At 41.1% G+C, this 21017-nt stretch overlaps 1 protein-coding gene across 1 annotated transcript in view; it reads right to left on the bottom strand.

Annotated features, from left to right (window-relative positions):
- Nucleotides 1–20096, bottom strand: part of grm2a (glutamate receptor, metabotropic 2a) — a 34982-nt gene extending 14886 nt beyond the window's left edge. Inside the window, exons 1-2 of the mRNA XM_044024407.1 lie at nt 19929–20096; nt 6721–7460 (exon numbers count right to left, since the gene is read on the bottom strand). Coding sequence (XP_043880342.1) covers nt 6721–7248 — 528 coding nt within the window. The 5' untranslated portion in view covers nt 7249–7460; nt 19929–20096. The remainder of the gene's footprint in view (nt 1–6720; nt 7461–19928) is intronic.
- Nucleotides 20097–21017: the final 921 nt, after the last annotated feature.

A 21017-nucleotide genomic window follows, 5' to 3' on the forward strand; every position in this document is an offset into this window, starting at 1 on the left:
TAAAAGTACTGTTATCAAAATAGTTGAGTAAAATATTTCAGTACTCTTTCCACCTCTGGCCTAGTTTTGTCCATTTATCGCACATGCAGTGGTTCAGTCCTTCCTTGTCAGTATGTAGTGACTTTTTTAAAATAAGTCTATCAGATGTTTACACTTCTGTTGCAAAGAGTGCATGTGCAATAATTCTATTGTGTTCATTACATTTTGATAGACATTGCACGAGTGCAGTAATGCATGGTGGCCTTTGCACACCCGCCTCCACCAGGATGGAGATTCTCAGCCGTAACAGGTTCAAAGGAGCACATGAGTCCCAGAGCAAAGATAGCGGAGGATGTCATGAAGAGACGACAAGAGGAGCTTGAGGAATATGACACCAGAAAAACAAACGTGTCTTCATGATGATACAGCTGCAAGAATCTTTCCAGTATCTGTGACTGACTCAAATGTGCCTCTGTTGCTCTACAGTAAATGATTGAATCATGCTATGGATAAGAAAAAGAATTGATTATTGGTAAATGAAATGGATTATTTCAGTTGCTCACAGCAAAGTCAAGGCACTCATTTAAATGACACTCTTCATTCATTCAGTACAATTACCATGAAGAGCAAATATCTTGGGTTCCATTAGGTCTCAGTCCTGGACAGCTTACGTTGTCCCTGTTTTAGATTCAGGGCTTTCCATTTTCTTTCACCAAGTTGTCTTTGTGAATTTTATTAAGCAGAGTGGAACAAGGTTTGCAAAAGAGTTCAAGAGTCCAAGAGCGGGAAGTTGCTGTAGGTTTCATAGTAAAAGTACAGCACAAGAAACCCACATTCAGCCCCTGCTCATGAGACAGTGTTAGTCTGTATATGTGAATGTACAGGAACCACTTCTAAGAAATGATTGACAAGAGCATGAGTAACAGGAACAGTCGCTTTATATAAGCTGCAACGTGAGCCTTCTGTGCAGTTACTGAAGAAGCACTGTATAAACTGACATGTTATAATGTTATGAGTGTGTATTTAAACACTTTTCCCATTACATTGGTCACTCTAAATTGACTATAGGTGTGAGGGTGGATGCTTGTCTATGTATGTGTCCCTGTGATGGACTGGCGATCTGTCCTCATGTGGAGGATAAAGCGGTAGAAGATAGATGGATGGATGGATGGATGGATGTTACTGTAATACATCTCAATATTACTCACGTTGTTGGTGTCAAATTGATTTCTTTAAACTGTCACATGACGCTTCAGGGAGGCAGCGCGTCACTTTGCATTTTATTTAAATGTATTTGTGGCGACGTAATGTACAGTAAACAGAAGAGATGCATTAAAGAGAGAGAAAAACAGACAGCAGACGATGTGAAAAGAACGACAGTGAGGGGCAGCAGTCAAATAAGAGAGCGAGGGGGAAACACAGGTACACAGAAATAAGGAATGACGAGAGTGTCCTCGTCCAGGAAATATGAGGCGTACTTTGTGGAGATGTCATCTTTTCTTTTTTTTCTTCTTCTTCTACATGAAAAGCCCATCTGCTCCTCCCAGAAGACCGTCTCAGTGAGCTTCTGCAGCAATAACACTGTATTCCCACTGCAGCGGTCCTTAGCTTTACTCAGTATCACACATATACAGAAGTGCTCGCAAAAACACACATATGCAGTATATGTGTATAGCTATTACTTATTAGTTTATTTCTTAAGATTTAGTTGCCTGGCAACAGCATTCACTGGGTGAAAATATGAATATCTAGAGCAAGGATGTGTTTTTTTGAGCAGGTCCTGCCCCTTCACCCTGACGCTTCATACACATCTCATTCACGTAAGCAGCGAGACCAAACGACGTCCGTTCATTTCATTCCCTTCCTCTGTGAATTCACTGCATTATCGCCTCATTGTCTCTCACTTCCCCAAGTTTAAAAGTCTTCACACACACACACACACACACACACACACACCAGGAAACACGCCTGACTTTGTGTCACTAATAGGGGTTCTGCCGAGCCACTGAATAATCCAATCACCTGTGAATTATTTACGTTTTCAGGAGCACGTTCCTTTCTTTTAACCATGAATTATGTATTTTCATTGCATGGTTTTATTGATATCTCTCATCATTATTGTTCATTCTGCCGTGGATTGTGTCATGTGTGTGTCACGTGTGTTTGTGTGTGTGTGTTCATGTCGAAGTCCCTTGTATGACACATAGTCGCTGGAGAGGTCGGCGCTGTCTGCTGACAGATGAAGACAGTTCTATAAATAAGGGTATCGTGGATTCTCGAGCTCCTCAAAAGCTTATAATAAAGTCCCCTTATTATTCCACGCACACATTTTCAAATATAAGGATCTAGATCTTTAGATTCCAGCACACATCCTGGCGCGTGTTTCTTCTCCCGTCTCATTAATCTGTAAGAACGACCACAGCACAGGCTGTGAGCTAAAATATTCCAATTCATTCACACAGGTTCTGTTACACAATAAGAGCTTTCATCCAAAACATATCAGCCAGTGTTTTGCCTCCAGATGAAGATATTTTTGCTTTTTCTGTTTTCATTGTTCACAGATTGCAGTTTCCCTCTTATTTGTATGCCTTGACATTTTAACATTTGAGCATTTGACAATGTGAGGTTGGAGATCTTGATCTCTTGCTTGGGGGATACTCTCTCTTACCACAGACTCTTATTTAGCAGCACAGGCTGCTGTCAGGGTAACAAAAGTATATACAGTAGTGCCGTTCATATCTTAACCCAAACAAGCCTGAGGCCAGATGTTCTTGGACTGCGATTGTAGAATGTCAAACACAATTAGCACAAGTCCTAAGGGCAGTAAAGAGTACGGGGTCGTTCTCGGGCAATGTCATGTTACGCACACAATCAATTATTTTCAACAGGGAGACGCACGCGTGTATAAATGGGAGCGGCGAGGTCGCGACACGCAGCCGTCACAGCGCGCCTGTGTTTCTGGGCACATCCCAACCTCGACGAGACGGAAATATCTCAACGGTTTGAAAGCAGCGAGCGCGTGTCAGAGCGTCTGACCCTCTGTCAGCACACGGAGCTCCTGAATCAGCCTCTGCACCGAGACATGGCAGAACAGCAAAGCATGTGAGGTGAGGGGAAAGCAGCACTGGTAACCCACTGCCTTTCTTTTGATTTTATTCAAAACAAGTTGATTGATTAATCAGCAGGTTGAGTGACAGAAGGGCAACCCGCTGTTATGTCACCGATGAGAATCTGAACTCCTGTTTTGAAGTCTTGAGATTCACCATTATTGGCCAGTGCTTTGTTGAGGTTTTCATCCGGACGTTCACGGACGTCACCTGAAACCAGGCTTCGCTTGGATATGCTAGTTTGCTAAATTGCAAACAAAAGACGTTTTTTGGGAAAAGCTACTGCCAAAAAAAAGGCTGATGCAGAGCGATCCAAGACCAGAGTGAACACCGGGGCTGCGTTTGAACGGTAGCGACAACTAAACGCCCAGAAAGGGCTGCAAGGCCTGAGTATTTGTTTTTCAGTATCCAAAAAACTTAAAAAGTACCAAAAGTTTCTGTGTTCTTTGCACGTTCTTGTGCTCTGGAGGAAAATGTAGCCTGCTCCAAGGACCTCCAACCCTGCCCTAAAATGTCCTTTAATATTAAAAGGACAAAAGTTACTAAATTAGCTTCATGTTTCACTGAAGAAGACCTGAAACGAGCAATGAGATGTTTACCGATGTTGTAAATCAAGTCATGTTAAAAACACGCATCTTTCAGGTATTTTTAGATGCTGCCTGTGACGGCCTTGAATGACATGAATATTAAAAAAAATCGTTATATATAATTAAAGCATCTCAGATTTCCGTACACAATAATGACACGATATCTTGATGCCAGGGTCATTACTCATTACCTTGCACAGACAGAAACACTTGAATTTCATAAATATTGTTACAAGTAGATTCACTCAAACTGCCCAGATGGCATCGCAGACTGTTTAAGATACAAGCGCGCATTGTTTAACGGTTCGACGCCATACGACGCCACGTGACTCACACCCTCTCTTCGATGGAATCTGCCTGTCACTGTGTCAGTGTTTCTGTGAAACATGAGCTCTCATTTGATCCCCGTTCATCCGCTGTGTGCACACGCACACCGCTGCCAAACCACCAGACAGCCCGGCTGCAACCACAGATGGGGAAAGCGGGACTCGAGCCTGCGAGAACGTCATGAAACTTCGCCTCCACACTGAACTCAGTCTGTGCCCGTGTAAATGCCAGCATGGCTGTGGGCCTGCAGCCAGACTCGCCCCCGTATCCATGATCGTCGCACTAAAACACCAGCAGCACAGCAACCCGCTCCTTCATTGTGACAGATTTAGACAGCACTCGGCGTTCTCACCACCTGTCACTTTGCCCATGTTCTACCACGTCGCCATGGTGATCAGGGGCATTTAAACTAATATAGTCAGTCGTCTTGCAAATACACACTCACTCACACACACTGTCTGACTAAAGGATCTGCCGGCCTGGTTCACTCAAAGGTCTGACTGGCTGTAGATTATGTACAAACCCAGGAGCTACAAGGGACAGAGAAGTTCAAATAAAATGTCCTGTGTAATAACAACCCCCACACACACACACACACACACACACACAAAATAGCAGGATAGCACCCTGTGTTCCACAGAGAACATCTTTAAGACATCAGAGTAAAGCAGTAAGTCATAGGAGAGACAGTGTTATGAACATAATGGTGTGATCACATAATTATTAAAAGGCCACATGGTTAAAAATGGAGGGTGTAAGCAGGATTTATATTTGCAGAAGCTGTTTGTGCAGTCGTCTGCCATGATGGATGTTCACCAGGAGATAGCACGCCTCATAACAGCGCTGTATTAGAACATACAGGGTTATTCATGGTGAGAACCAGATCTGTGTCCTGTGGTGCACTCCTGCTGCTGGGGAAGATTCATTGAGAAGCCAGGGCAGACCTCAGACCTCAGGCTTGTAATAGTACATCCATAAATTACCGCAAGACAAGGACACTCCCCAAGGAGCCCCAGATGCCGGGTTTCTCTAAAATTACAGCTCATTTATCAAATCCTTTATTTGGTTTTCCCGTCCTTTCCAACAGGAATCCCTTCATATAGGTGTCGTGTCCTGATCCTCGTCATACATCATCTCCTTGGGTCTCTTAGTCAATGTAATGTATCCCTGTGCAGCGTACTGCATGTTTAGCATTGTATTTAGTCAACAGGAAGACAACAACCTTTTGTTTAGGAGCTATAAAGAATGTTTGAACTATACCGGCGCGTATAGAGATAACAACCATTCACTCTCTCCCCAAATGCATGTTTTTTGGCTGCAGGAGGAAGCTGGAGAACCCAGAGAAAACATGCAAACTGGATGCAGAAAGACCCCAGGTCTTCAAAGGCTAAAGTGCTAACCACTACACCAACCATGTGGCACCTGAAGCAACTCAATTTACAATGAGCAATAGATACCATGCTCATTGGTAGCCCAGCCCCTTCACCAGAGGGGAACTCAAACTAGCAACCTTCCAGTCACACGGCAAGTTCCCTTTGTCCACTTGTCCATGGTCGGCCCTGCATGTCACAGTAATCAACTGGATACATTATTTCTAGATGATAGAGGAGGTACATCCCACGCTTCAGACAAACACTGGAACATGAGTCTCTGTGTGTGTGTGTGTGAGGTGAACCGTGCTCATCATCAGAGACAGCAGACACACTCCTCTGGCTGACTGAACCAGGATGATGAGTTTAAACGAATGCTTTAAGGCTCCGCGCTCGTCCGTGTCACGCTATCTCCCGTCGCCACGATTTCAAAACTGCACCGATGTCAGTCACATTAGAGCGGAAGACTTGGCGAGCCAATTAGCAGAGCTTTCATCTGCCGTCACCAGTCACCCTGTCTGCCTGTCCTGAGAACAACATCTGTAACATCTGTCTGCGTCTGACAGGACTGCTGCCCGAGTGTGAATTACCGGTGAAAGAGAAAGAGATCTTTTAAATTAGATCAGCCAAGCATATGGCCGCGCAGGTAAACCAATACTCATTAAGTCGCCCGTGTTAACATCTTGCAAAGGATAATTGCACAAGGTACTTTAGTGTAAATGGACGGTCATGTGACCATCTATCACGTCTGCGCTCCTCTATCCGTCTCACAAGATTAACATCGCATTTGGACCAAGTCATTTTATGACAAGAAAAAAAAAGATGATCTTAATGCCAAGCTGAAAATTAATCTGCGTTATGGATGTGATGTGGCAAGCCCACTCATGCATTTACTGCCTTTTCATTAGCTCGGATTCCTACCTAATTCTATAAATACTGGTATTGCAGATCCAGATTCTGGAGCTAAATTGACCTTTTTATTCTGCTCACACATTCTAGTCATGAAATATCAATCACGCCTCCACGGTGTGTGTCTGTAAACACGATCACATCTACGACTGTGGGATAAAATATTCACACAGGTGCTTTTACACAATCACAACTCTCATGTCTCTCATGTCTTGCAGACACAGATTTTTGGGGGGAATCATTCTTCAGGGAACACATCTGTGTATTAACGCTGCCTGATCTGAAATAATGAAATAATCTTTTTGTAATTGCCGTGTCTGAGAAAGACACAAGTTGTTTCGACAGCTCATTTCACGAGAAGAAATAAAGATGATCCCAAACATCAAGCTGGAGATTAATCATCGCATCACGGCCACTCATGCAGTTTTCATTCGTTCCTACCTGAATGGAGACGTCGCTGTAGGAGCCTCCTATGACCCCAGAGATTGCCAGAGGGATGTCGTCGTGGATGGCGTAGGAGCCGTCGGGGCACGTGTACTCACTGTCGTCCACTTTGGTGAGCGAGGCCCTCACAAACTCCAGAGACTGCTCCAGAGCGTAGGTGTCCTTAGAGCAAGTGTCCAGTATATGAGCTCCCAGTCTGATCCCTGGTAGGATGTGCTCATCCTTGTTGATTTCATCCAGTGCCAGCAGCATGGCCTCCAGTCTCTGGATCCCTCTCTGAGAATTAATCTTCCCACAGTCTTCTGTCCCCTCGCCCTTCTGGTGCACGGGGAACAGGCCGCCAATCATCAAATCCCCATCCAGCGTGATCTCCCTCTTAAAGTCAGTGTTATAACCTACCGCAGGCAAACCTTGGGGAGCCTGGGCAAAGAGAGACACGCACAAGCACAGCAGGCTGAGGTGGGACAGCCGGAGAGGTCGGGGCACAGGGCGCACCCCCCACACAGGGGATTTCCCCAATGACATATCCCTAGGCACAGTTAGGTCGCCGTCCTGCGTGCGGTTTGTGGTCGGCGAATGGTCAGCGTTTGATCGTGGCAGCACCAAAGAGGAGAAGAGAAAGCCTCTGCAGCAGCGGATCTCACAGCATCCGTCTTTTTATTCTCGCAGAGGCCATTTACAGGGTCAGTGCCATCTTCTCTGTCCCTCTCTTTTTCAGAGTTTTCCTAGATTACAGCCTGGAGATCAAACACAGAGAAAAGTCAGTCACAGCCTTTGAGTGCGAGTACAATGACGGCTTTGTCTCAGGAAACATTGGCTTTTCTCAATACTTCCCAAGTACGCAAGTATGTACTTGCGTACTTGGGAAGTATGTACTCGCCAAGTACGGGAGTACACAAGTATGATTCTTCAATTGGAACAGCAGCGTACTTCCTTGTTCTACTGTTTGAATTGTGCTTAAGCCTCATATGAAATACTTTTAATAAATGCATATATATAGTTATTATTTTCACATTTTAAATATTTAACTTATTATTTTTATTAAAATATACAGACAATGTGGAAATAGATATATTACAGCATTGTAGAGTAGTGTGTGTGTGTATATATGTACATATTATATTTAAATACAGATACAATGACCGTGCGACTTTAATGTAAATCTGAAATTCAAAGTTAAAATAAATAAAACATTAATAATATACAAACTTTCAAACTGTCAGGTCAAAACATTTAAATTAAAAACAAAATAACAACAAATCTATGGATCACACCGAGCATCTAATGACAGCGACGTCTGAGCCACAATACACAAACCACATGTTTGAATTCTAAATGACTAATTTCTCGCCTCAAATGACATTAAAACATTGTAAAATAGAAAAATATTTATTTCAGGTTTATATTTGTATTATCTGCTGCTAAGTTCCACCGAAATGCATTCTGGGATACATGGCTTTCCCAAGTACGCTCTAGTCACCACCCGATGCATACTTGGTAAAACGTCCGTACTCGCTGCTCACATACTTGAGCATTGGAACAGAACTTGGACTGAGGCTGATGACGTTTTCACAAGTACACACAAGTACACACAAGTACACACAAGTATAGATATTGAGAAACAGCCATTGTGCCATGTTATCATGTATATCATCTGCATCCATTAGTGATCAGGTGATGCTAATTGCTGGTGGTGGTTTTATTCCAGAATTTAAAAAGAAACCGTTCATTAGTCATAGCATCATTTCTGCACAAATTACAAGACAATTACCATTTGACAAGTTTACGTTTGAAGGACTTCATTTTCTACAAATAATCAACTGAGTGTTGACCAAATCTTGAAGGCAGAATTTATCATCCATCGAGTAAACCACAAAAATCTCCCAATTAGTTCTCTCAGGTTTTCTCATGCATTATAAATCTGTCCCTGTGCAAGGCTTTTCTGAGAGTGTGATTTTGTTTTAGTGTCTGTCTGACCTCATTTTACTTCTTTTTCTGAGGGAGATAATTGCAAAAAAAACAACCTTTGATAATCACGTGTGCACATGCTCCTCTACTCTACAGAGACAAAAGAAAACACCCAAGGAAAATATAGCAAAGGAACATTTGGTCAAAGCAAATGAAGTACTTATCCAGTCTTAAAAACAATTCATCCAGAGCAACCCCCACATAAACAACAAGGTATTAAAATCCCTTTCATGCATACAAACTAAATTAGTGGGATTTTATCTAAATCTACATTAACTCTTCAAATTGTTTTCAAATTGTTTTCCATCTGCCAAGTGTCACATTTTTGGATATTGGGTATGAATTTTTCATTTGAAGTGAAAAAAGTGGGGGGAAGTGAAGACTTGCCTGAAAGGACGTGGTATTGATCTTCTAATCTCTGCATGAAAACAGACAACTTACACTCTGTTTACCAAACTATTCATAAAATAGGACGTGTGTTATCTTTAATCTTTATATATATCTTTAATTGTATACTGTTGTCTTTCTACCACCACATTAATAAATGTAATTTAGCTTGTCAGTATTGTGCTGACCCCAATAGCTAACTAGCAAGATGATAGATCGATAGATCGATAGATCGATAGATCCTGATTTAACTTGACACTTCCATGAAGGGAGTTAAAGCGGATCCACTTCACAGCAGCAGAAGAGACGCGGGGGTTTGTGTTCACTCTGGGTGTCAGACCTGACAAATCCCAGCGGCTTCATTAAGCAAGAGTTTATCATAGAGTGTATTAACGAGCCAGAGTGATCCGTCACATCAATTGTCTCAACGTGTCAATCCAGATGACGTGCAGTAATTGACGGCGCTGGTGAGAAATTGTGAAAACCAGAGCAGGTGAGTTGAGTGTTTATTACTCACATCTGTCGCCAAAGTACTAACTCACCATTAAAAACAACATAAAGCTCTCGAAGGGCGTTGGGCTGCAGACCCCATTCTTTGGGATTTTTCTCTGTTTCTTGTCTCCCTCTCTCTATTCTCTCCGTCTCCCCCCCTCTTGTTTCCATGGAAACTTGCCAGAAGATATAGAGGGTGAAAAGGAAGTGGAAGACAGACCAAAGCAAGTGGGCCAGTCTGACCATGCATGCATAGTGCTGGCTGGATCCTACGGGAGAAACTGCATCGTGTCCAAACTGAGGAGACGTCGTCAAATATTGTTCTAATGACAAATAAAACAATGATCTGATCAAATAGGACTTTAATAATATCACATATTTGATCATTCTTCAATACTTGACCAGAAACTGTTAGGTAAACGTCAGAGCTTTGTCATAGATACAGACTAGCTTGATAGCTCGCAAGCTAACTGCTAGATAGACAGACAGACAGACAGACAGACAGACTACAACTGTAGAACAGGATGGCTTCAGGGTTAGGGGAGTATATTCTAAAGTTTATCTCTGCATTATGAGAAAACATTGCCTCCATAAATACTCACATGGCAAAATAAACTACAGTGTTGGGAACTGTTTGAATATGTTTATTCTCAGTAGAGTTGTGTCTGCAGTCATTCCGGTAAAGTATGTGTGCGTTCAGCCTTGAGAGAGAATGGTGACTAAAGGGTTTCTGGCTGACACAGTGTCAGTCTTCTCCCCAATCCTGCACTCCCACAGGGAGCCTCCGTCTCCAGTGGGCTCTTCCCATCCCTGCTCATTATACTGCAAGTTCCAACACATTATAACAGCACAAACTTTTTCTCCTGGAAAAAAACATCCTTTTTACACAAGCTGACTAAGTCTCAAGCAGTGAGGTTAGTAATCTCCTCTCCAATTTTAGCAAAGTTTCTACTTTTAAGGCAAAATAACTTCAAAGAAATAGTCTGACAGTTTGGGAAATATGGTTCTTTGCTTCTTGCCAAGAGTTAAATGATTTATTCCACACTCATTTTGTAAAGTAAATATAAAGTTACCGATAACCTGCAAACTTTGAGAAAAGCCGCAATTGTCCAGGGACAATCTGGAAGACTGTATTCAAAACTTTTAGAAAAGATGTTTCTGTGCTTAAGGGGGTTTTGGTTTTAATGCAGCATCTCTAACATGATTATTATATTATTATTATTATTATTATTACTATCATTAGTCATATGTACACATAAATATGAGATTATACTATGATCACAAACAGACTGCAAACAAATGATGTATATGTATATATATATATATATATATATATATATATATATATATATATATATATATATATATATATATATATATATATATATATATATATGAAATAGTCCAGCATATAATCTGTAATAAGCAGTTTTTGTAAATATGTATTGAGAAGTGTTGTTAGTTTGGTTTTGTTTTCTTAAGACGGACCCTAAGTTCAGATTATGTTCAGGCCATGTTCCCAGTCTCATGTGAAAGCCAAGAGTTCACAACACAGACAGACTTTACAGAGTTATGAGAATCACTGTGAATCCCACACTTGACTGTCTTGTGACTGGAAGTCTGTGCGTCCATTGTGAGTTCACACAACATGAGTAACTGGTGATGGTGGGGGGGTTCATACATGACACGATCTCCCACCAGAAGGAGCCACCAAATGCTCCGCCTCATCATGATATCACATGATGAGAAGTAACATGAGGAACGATGTGCAAAAGCCAGGCTTAATTTAGCCTGATTTCACATGCACTCTGTGATTTCTTTCACACTTGTCTTGATTTTTTTCTTTTTTTTCTTTCCTCCTGTTCGTGTTTCAGCTGCCATTGCCCCGTCTTGGTTTGTAGGATTGGCTGTGTTGGCTGGAGTCATCGCAGTGGCCTCTGTATTAAATATAAATGTAATGAGTTCAAGTCTGCGATGCATCAGAAAGACATCGCAGTGAATACTTCACTCCAAACACCTGTCGATTAGCGGCCATTGGCTGTGGTTGTATTTAAATTGACGTCTGTAGACGTCATTGGCAGCCAGTGAGTAAGAGCTATAGGACTATACTAAGAATATTTTCCAATATTATCCCTTACAAATTTCGGCAGTTGTTTTCCATTACTATGTTTAAACATACAGTATATACAGAGGCTATGAAAATATACAATATAGAGAGTCTTATATCCGTTTTTCAGCACAACCTTTCACCAACTATATAAACATACCAAAGTACTAAAAATGTTTAAAATCGGATCGAATTTGTGAAATTTGGAAATACGTCAGTTCACTTGTTGTGTATTTAAACAATTTTAATGAATGATGAGGCACAGATATGTGGGGAGGTTAAAAAACTATATTCTATGAGTTAAAGTGTCGTGTGGACACATGAATGGTGAAAACATGCATCACAAAACCCACTATTCTTGGCATTCCAAAAATACTATGTGTGTATAAATGACAGGCATGTAAGTAGTAGCAGTATTTACTGTTTAGATGTAACAGCACACCCAGGATTCTGTCTACGTGTTAACTTCAAAGAAAGAAAAAAATGGAAAAAACAAACTCTCCTTTCTCTCCTCTCTCCTCCTATACAACCATCTCTGTTTCCCTCTTCACCAGATGGCCTTTTTAATTCAAGAGCGTAAAGCCTGCCAGCCTCTTGCACACTTCAAACCAGACTGTGTGAAGGAATGGGAGGAGAAAAACATAGCAGATGCAGGAGGGCAGGAAAAAAGAAAAGTGTGGGCAGCAGTGGAAGAGGAGTTTGAGGTTTTCTTTCTTTCTTTTTAATGACACTCATTTGTCCCAGGAGTGAAGTGCAGCATTAATATGGTAATGTCCCCCCAGGCGATAGCAAGTGTCGAAGAGTGGTGGTCATCCTCCGTATACGCAGCCCTGAGCCATGTGGATGAGCGGGCTGCAGATCCCTGAGGGACGACTCACAGCCTAGTTAAGAGGAAGCGGAGGTAATGGGAGTCAGGCTTCCCCTAAAATCACATTTCCAGCTGACAAAGAGAACGTTTCTGGGTGGGGGTGGGTGGGGGTGGGCGACTGAAGATGGTCTGCTAATGGGGAGAGTGCTCACACTTGTGTGCACGCACGGCCACGGTGCAAGAGGCTCAAATCCTGGGAGCATCTGTGTCAAATGAAGCTATTGAATATTTTATATGTAATTGAATTCCTTGACACACATTAAAATGATGGGATTATTAATAATCCATTGCCAGCAAATGAAAACACTAAAGCCAGGGACTTAATTGAATCCAAAAACTATTAAAAACATATTAAAGCACCAGAGCATTGATTCATTCCATCATCACGTACGGTCAACTTTACTTTTCTCTGCATGAAACAAAGAAATCAGATCATTCTTATATTTGAGAAGCTGTTACAAGTGATTTTAGGCTTTTAAGAAAAAGTAACTTTTGAATATTAATGAATCAATTACATTGGAGTCGCTGCTAAATGAGTTCCCACAAAACTGATAAAACAGCTCCTCTGAAAATGCAGAGAAGCATCCGTGTTTTTATCTGTACGTGTCGTAGCTGCTCAGAAACAATATCTATTGTATTGTTTTGTATGATGTAATAATAATAATTTAATTTAAAAGAAAAACAAAAAACTTTCAGTGAGCAACATTTCAGAGCTGCATTGTTGAGATTTGAAAAATAAAAAAAAATGGAAGCTTCTCTGCAAGTCTATAAGAAAGAATATTTGAATCAAACACTCTTCTTAGCACATGTTTGCAGAGACGTTAACATACTAAACACATACTTTCATCTCCAAATAATGAATTTACTGCCCGACTAAGTAACTAACACGTGTAGTAACTCATCAGTCACGCCAAGGCAGAGGAATTATTAATCATGAATCGTGTCAACAGTAACTTGTTTTCTTCTTTAAGGAAGAAGCCGACTTTAGCTTCTCTGGTACATTAAAAAACAAAAAACACACAATTTGTAGAAGATTGACAGGTCATCTTACCCGAGGATGGTTGCACAATATACTATTACAATGAAATTATGATATATTATTATTATTTAAAATATGAACCCTTGGTGCACCCATGTGGGAATAATACACAACTCCTTCTATGGTAAATGGTCTGTATTTATATAGTTATATATATATACTAGTCTATATATACTAGTCTTTATGACCACTCAAATCTGCTTGACATGATACGGTATTTCATACCACACGGTTTTTAGCCTCACTCGTAGGGAGGCGGGACCTCGTTCCCAGAGTGTAAACAGTGTCCGCCATCTTTGCTAACGGTTAAGCTAACAGGACAAATGAAGATATTTCTCATCTCAGGGGAAACTGAGGTTGGGAAGCACAATTTTTCAAAAATACTACAATATACAAAGCTTAAGTGTCTTGCCCAAGGACAAGGATGTATATGGACATGTCTATAAGTCACATATTCAGGCTTTAAAACACGCATTGCTTCTTTTTCGTCTTCTTATGTGTTGTTGAGTCAAAGTTATGATTCATTTTATATCACACTTTTAGTCGGGATATAACGTAGCAACATTGTGTCACAAAATAGATGTGGATTTTCTTTTAACTTTTGTTCATAAAAACGAGCCAAATGAACTTTGAACTGTAGTCATGGAAGAAAGCAGCCGAAATGCTCTGTGTTCTAAGGGTTAAACATGCACAGTATACAATCACAAGACTGTACTGCCTGAACTATGATGCATGTAGAGCTGCAACTAACAGTTATTTTCATAATCGATTCATCTGACGATTATTTTCACGATTAATTGTTTGGTCCATAAAATGAAAGAAAACACGTTGATCAATGTCTCGTTTCAGCCACAAACCAGAATGATTCAGTATTTAATGATTTCTTTGTTGTATGGAGCAAAGAAACAAGAAAATATTCACATTTAAGAAGCTAAAACAATCCGAAATCTTTTTTTAATTATGAAAAAAAAGCCTCAAACCGATCAATCGATGATCAGAATAGTTGAGGATAGTTTGAGCTCTAGATAGATGTAGAGCACTCACCTTAGAACCCCAACCATGTTGTTGACAGGGACATAATGATACCATTTTTTCACTTATTTCTATATTTATCGTCATATCTTTGTCGTGGTGTTCAACAACTAACATGAATTGTCTGTTAAAAGCACCAGGAAAGCAACTGTGCACTAGAATCCCGATGACTTACTGTTGCCAGGAAGATTGACTGGATCAATGTGAGACCTGAACTTTCACGTGTTAAACAATCAAACGTCTCCACAAAAACACAACTGCTGACCTTTCCGGAATAAGGTCATTTATACGATTAGCAATTAGAGAGTGTGGAGAAGGAGGAGGAGAAGGAGGAGGCGCCTCCAGTTCGAATTTTAAGGCATTCTCTGAGTAGCAGCTATTGCAATTAAGAAGACCCAAATCAATGCAGGGGGCTCATTGCCTCAATGTGACCGATTTCTATCACACGAGTGAGCTCTTACATTCACTTTAGATAGTCGGTAAATGGACAAGGAGTCTCATATCATGCTGATTATCATACGGCCAACCTCATCTTACAGCATGTCTGCCTATATGCCTGTGTTACAAACAGCCTGTCCCATCTTTCAAAGATCTATCATCTATCTCCTCCTCCTCCTCCTCCTCCTCCTCCTGCAGCACCTGTACAGTGGGAATCCCTTGCATGTCTTCAATAGTCCATTCTCCTCCCAGAAGCCTCGCTTTGCCTCCCTCATCAAACATTCATCGTCTCTCTTTGTCTCTCACAGATCATTACTGCCGCGACTGTGATTGGCTCCAACACTGAAATGGACATGTGGCACTTTTTGTTTTAAAGGTTTTTATTGTATCTTTGCATTATTCATCGTCACAGCACCACACAAAGTGGCCTAAAAACATCAGGTTTTTTCATTTTATTTTTATTAAGAAAACCATTAGGATGCTGTTTTAAATGCAATGAGATGAGAGCTCACGTTTGTAAGTGGTTATAATCCTTAATTATAATCCGTAATTTGGATTTCCATCTTTGTTGCAGGTTTTTGGCTTTAAAAAATCTGGTTACTCATATGTCATCTTTTCTGCCAAACTGACTGAGAGACGTTTGAAAATGAATAAAAACAATAAGTTATAAATAGTAATGAGTAATAATAACCCAAGCGTGGGGAATAGTTATACAATATAACATAATATTCATTTTGTGCTCGTACAAATAAAGGTGAGAAGTGAACGTGTAATAAATGAAATGTCTTCATCTCTGAGAAATGAACCTTTTAGTCACAGCACGATCACATACTGGATCACCATGAATGCTATTAAACATGAGGTGATTGCAGACCAGCATTTTAACTGCAGCGGTTCCCAACCCGAGGGTCAGGACCTACAACAGGTCACAAGATTAATCTGATAAAATAATACTCCAGCGGCAAACACTGCTCACAACATGCGTCTCAAAAACGCTCACAACCAAACTGTCAGAATGTATTAACACCCAAAATCTACAGTGTTTTTTCTAAATAAAACTTCATTTTAAATTGTTAACACACCATTTTAACATGCAGTAAATTGTAAATAAATGTTAGATATTGAAAGTTATTCTGGAAAAATGATCAAAAGTAATTAGTCACAGGACATTTTCTGGTCCTTTTATGGTTAAAATAAGGTGTTAAAGGGTTACATTTGAAATTGCAACAGTATAAAACATATTTAGCATAACAATGATGAAATGTTTTTCCAACTCTCTCCTCTCTGTTGACAAAGACTTGAAATTACCATAAATAACCACACGTTGTCTTTGAAATGCGACTTCTCAGCTTTCAGAAACCGCTGGTTTTTTTCCCGACAGCACAAAACTTTGCGTAACTACGGTAATGCTAAGTGTCGTCTGCGATGCGCTCGGTGTTAAAGGTTTAACACCACGTCAGCAGCAGTGAAAAACTCGTCTGACTCTTTGTTGATCGGAGAAACCTTTACACTCCATGTAAATTAAATTAAGCACAGAATCATTTCAAATAAGTCTACACTTTCAAGTTACTCCTTATTTATTAAATATTGATGGAGACTGATTTTTATTCTAGTAAGGGCAGGAAGTGTAGGATGAATCAACACAAGGCGTTGATGTGGCTGAGATGCAAATGTAAACACAGAGACTGTAAAACTAGAATGAGTTATTTATAACGACTGCATTTCAGTAATTCAGCATCAAGGAAGTGTCTGAGTTCAAATTGTTTAAATACACGACTGTATACTGTCACTGCATCCATATACAGTGTTTTATATTGTTTTTTTCAGCACAACCTAGGCAAAAAAATTCCATTTTCACCAACTACATAAACTCACCTGAGCAAAAAGTACTCAAAATGTTTCAAATCGGATTGAATTTGTGAAATTTGGAAATACGTCACAGTTCAACGTTCACTCGGCTCATTTTTACAACAAAAAGAAAATAAATAATTTTGTGACTTGTGACAATTATTGCTTCTTTATATCACAACTAAAAACTTTGACTCAACAACACGGGAAAAAAACACCATTTTTTTAATTCCATTTTCATATTCTTTGAATATGTGACCTATAAACACACACCCCCAGGATGTCCATAAAAGGAGTTGTATATTATTCCCAAAGCAATGTATCATGGGTGCAACTGTGACACAGATCTGTGCCACGTGAGCACTGGGGGTTAAACATTTTGAGTGCATTTTACTCAGGTGTGTTTATATAGTCGGTGAAAATGGAAAGATTTACCAGGTTGTGCTGAAAAACAGGATATAAGACACGCTCTATTACACATTCTTATAACCTCTGTAGATAGTGTATGTTTAAACACAATAAAAGCAGCCGGAATGCTCTGTGTTCTACGCTGAAATAGTGTCTGAATTGTTATCTCGTATACCTGAACCAGAAGCACACACACACACATACACACATACACAAACAAACAAACAAACAAACGTCACGTGTGTCTCGTCACAGTCTCACTGGAGCAGATGTTCTGTCGTCTCGCTGCGACTCCAGCCCGTACATAAGTGTGCAGCGAGACTTTAAATATTTCATTTCACAGATGCTATAGGCACCAGGTGTATCGTACAGAGTGACTTTATACACAAAACAGTGGCACACATCCAACCCAGATCTGTGTGTCTCACTGTGTGTGTGTGTGTGTGTGTGTGTGTGGAGGAAGTCCAAGCCATCAAACTGTCCTTTTTCATGGGACTGGAGGGATTCATCATACACTCATTTAATCTCTGGCAGCTGATACAACCGCAGCTCATTGTTCAGAGAGCGCCGAGTGATGATGGAGCAAAAGCAGATGTTAAGCAGAAATTAAAGCTACGCAGTGTAAATTAACGATGAATGGACTGGAATTATAAAAGTGCAGCGCGTCACTTCTCAATGTAATAAACAAACGTCAAACTACGATGAATAATCAGCTCCATGCGACGGTTATCTCTGGTGTCGCCCGGTGACACCGCTGTGCCGCACACAGGAAGTGATTCTTTTTGGCAGCGAGAGTGAAAACACCCTGTGTACATGTATGAGTTACATTTATATTAAAATAACAATAATTCAACGTCAATCGCAGCCTTTGCTGTTTGCAATTTCATTTAAAAAATGATTTAAAGGGCTGAACAATAATATTGGGTTATAGTAAATAACCTTTAGGGCCAAAGGTTATAATTACTATAATCAGTTGATATTGATAATGATCACAATGTTTGATTTTCAGTGAAATCTCTCGTGATTTTAATGATGATTTTAACAAAAAACAATCAGAAAATATTCTAACTTCATCGTAGCTTTTGCAATTTGCTAATTGCATCGTTTTAGATTTTGTTTAAGTAAAAATGATTAATATGGGCTGAACAATAAGAAAAAGGAAGAGGAAAAAAGTTTATCACTATAAACAGGCAGGAAAACTTCTGCGAAGATAACTTTCGTAAATGGCCGTGCACCACACAGTGTTAGCCTTCGCCAAGTGAGGGACGGCCATCGCAGCAGCAAAGTATAAAGCACAGTAATGAGCCCCGAGAGTCGAGGGCTGGTGATAAACCTCAGGGTCGAGAGATTCAGGAGGTCAAGTTTGGACGGCGAGACAAACCTGTGTTATATCATAGCACTGAAGTTTAACCTGAGAGACTTTTATGAGTGAACATACAGTAGCTTTGTTTGTTGTTTTCTCTGCAGATAATTAGACACCTGTGCTTTGTTGCTAACTTGTTTCTACACTGTGTGTGTGTGTGTGTGTCCTCTGTGTCAGGTGACGGACAGTGACTGCAGGTCAGAGCCGTGGAGGCATCACAGGTCACAGACATGCAGCAGCCTCCTCCTCCTCCTCCTGCTGCTGCTGCTGCTGCTGCTGCTGCTGTACTTGGTTGAGATGATGGCAGCGTGTTCCTCACTCAGCCATCACCTGAATAATTTACACTAATCAACATCTCTCACTGTGAATGCTGTGCTCACACATGCATCATCCTACACTCTTAGTCTCACAGGAGGAGGAGGAGGAGGAGGAAGAGGAGGAGGAAGATTTCTGGGACATACAGTATATGGGTGATCAGTCAAAGTGTTGGTGTCATAGTTTACTAAAAACGCTTATAATTATGGGATGCATTGTTGTGTCTGTATCTGCTGAACATGCAGCACAGATCCCTGTGGGACTGTAGAGAAGAAGAAACAAAGCATCCACACAACATTTTGCTTCTGTTAATGACACAACCTCGAATATGTGCGCCCTTGTGGGTGGGTTTTCATTTCTATTCCTCATGGTGATCTGACGATGACACACAATCTGTGTCTTTACCGTTTTTCAAACAATGTGGGATCAGATCTACAACCACGCTGGATAAAAATGCTCAAAAGTCAGAAGAAACGCCTTCTTTTTAAAACAAAAAACACGATCACATCATAAAACACGTTCGCTCACACCAACACACTGTGCCACACAAACTAATTCTCCACTAATCCACTTCCCCGCACTGCGTTTCGCACTTTTTCTCGTTTTGCCAGATGGAGACACTGTATACTATAATGATATGGCGGGTGTTTGATGCTGCTGATGCTGCCGCGCCTATATTTCATAATAGTTTTCAGCAGCCTCGCGCACATGTGGTTATAGGTTGCGCGTGGATCTCACAAAAAAAGATGGATCTATTAGAATAATAAACTGTCTCCAATAGAGATGCAAACAATAGTGCCAACAACAAAACACACGCGCAAACTAACCCCAGACCCAGTGTGAAGTCAGCTCCTGAAACACACGCACACTTTCTTCCAATGTAAAGTTATTCCACACAAATCAGCAGAGAAACACACAAACACACAAACACATCTCTTACCTGTGCAGCTCTCCTTGGTGTCCAGCGCTGCTGCTGCTGCTGCTGCTGCTGCTGCTGCTGCTGCTGTGCGATGAACAGACGGTAAAGAACCAGAGCAGCAGCATCTTCTGCAGAAGAGGAGACGTTTGCTTCGTGTTGTTGTTGTTGTTGTTGTTGTTTTATGAACCCTAAAAGAAAATGATCTCTGTGTGTGAAACTGCAACAGAGCAGGATTAATGAAGAAATGAAGAAAAGGAGGAGGAGGAGGAGGAGGAGGAGATGAGAGTCGCCACCTGAAGTTTGAAGGAAGCGCGTGCAGCTGCGGAGCTGTCCGTGGTGCTGCACAGTTCACACACACACACACACACACACACACAGACGCGCCGGCGCGCAACAAGGCTGCGGGATGAAGTCCACAGGTCCACAGATGTCTCGAGACAAAATCACAAGTGACGCCCACTTCTGTTCTCTCCTCACTTTGATTCCATTATCACCAAGTGTGAAAAATACATTATTTTGTTTTCCATTCAACGACCAAATCTAAAGGATGTTATTCACTGTTTTAAAGATCTAACCCTGGCAATATTTCAAATCTATCAGCTGATAACTGATAAACGCGTTTACGGAGAAGCGCGCCAAAACTGCGAGAACCTCAACTCTCAGAAGGTTTTCACGCAGCTGATCCACGCAGGAGCGCAGTCCCCCCCCGCGCGCGCGCACACACACACACACACACACACCGCGTGTCGTCGTACAAATCTGTACAAATGAATCAACCTGATGTAAATAAACACATCATAAAGCCAGAGCCTGGTGCGCGCGCGCGTGTGTGTGTGTGGACAGCTGTGAGGTCCAGTATCATAAGGATTCTTTGGAGACTGTCTTTGTCTTCAGCTGTGGAAAAACCTTTTATTTAGGAGGCGAAAACAAGTTGTGACACGTCACGGCAAGAGTGTGAGGTCAGTCCCGAGTGACACGGTGATGCTGTGACCTCCTCTCCTCCATCCTGCCATTGAACAAACAAACAAACAAACAAAAACCACGTGACTGTCGGCATTCCAATTTGTATGCCGACACATCTGCACCCATATCTCTCACTCGCAACGTGTA

This window comes from Solea senegalensis, linkage group LG4 (assembly GCF_019176455.1).
Source record: "Solea senegalensis isolate Sse05_10M linkage group LG4, IFAPA_SoseM_1, whole genome shotgun sequence".
In the NCBI taxonomy this organism is placed as follows: domain Eukaryota; kingdom Metazoa; phylum Chordata; class Actinopteri; order Pleuronectiformes; family Soleidae; genus Solea; species Solea senegalensis.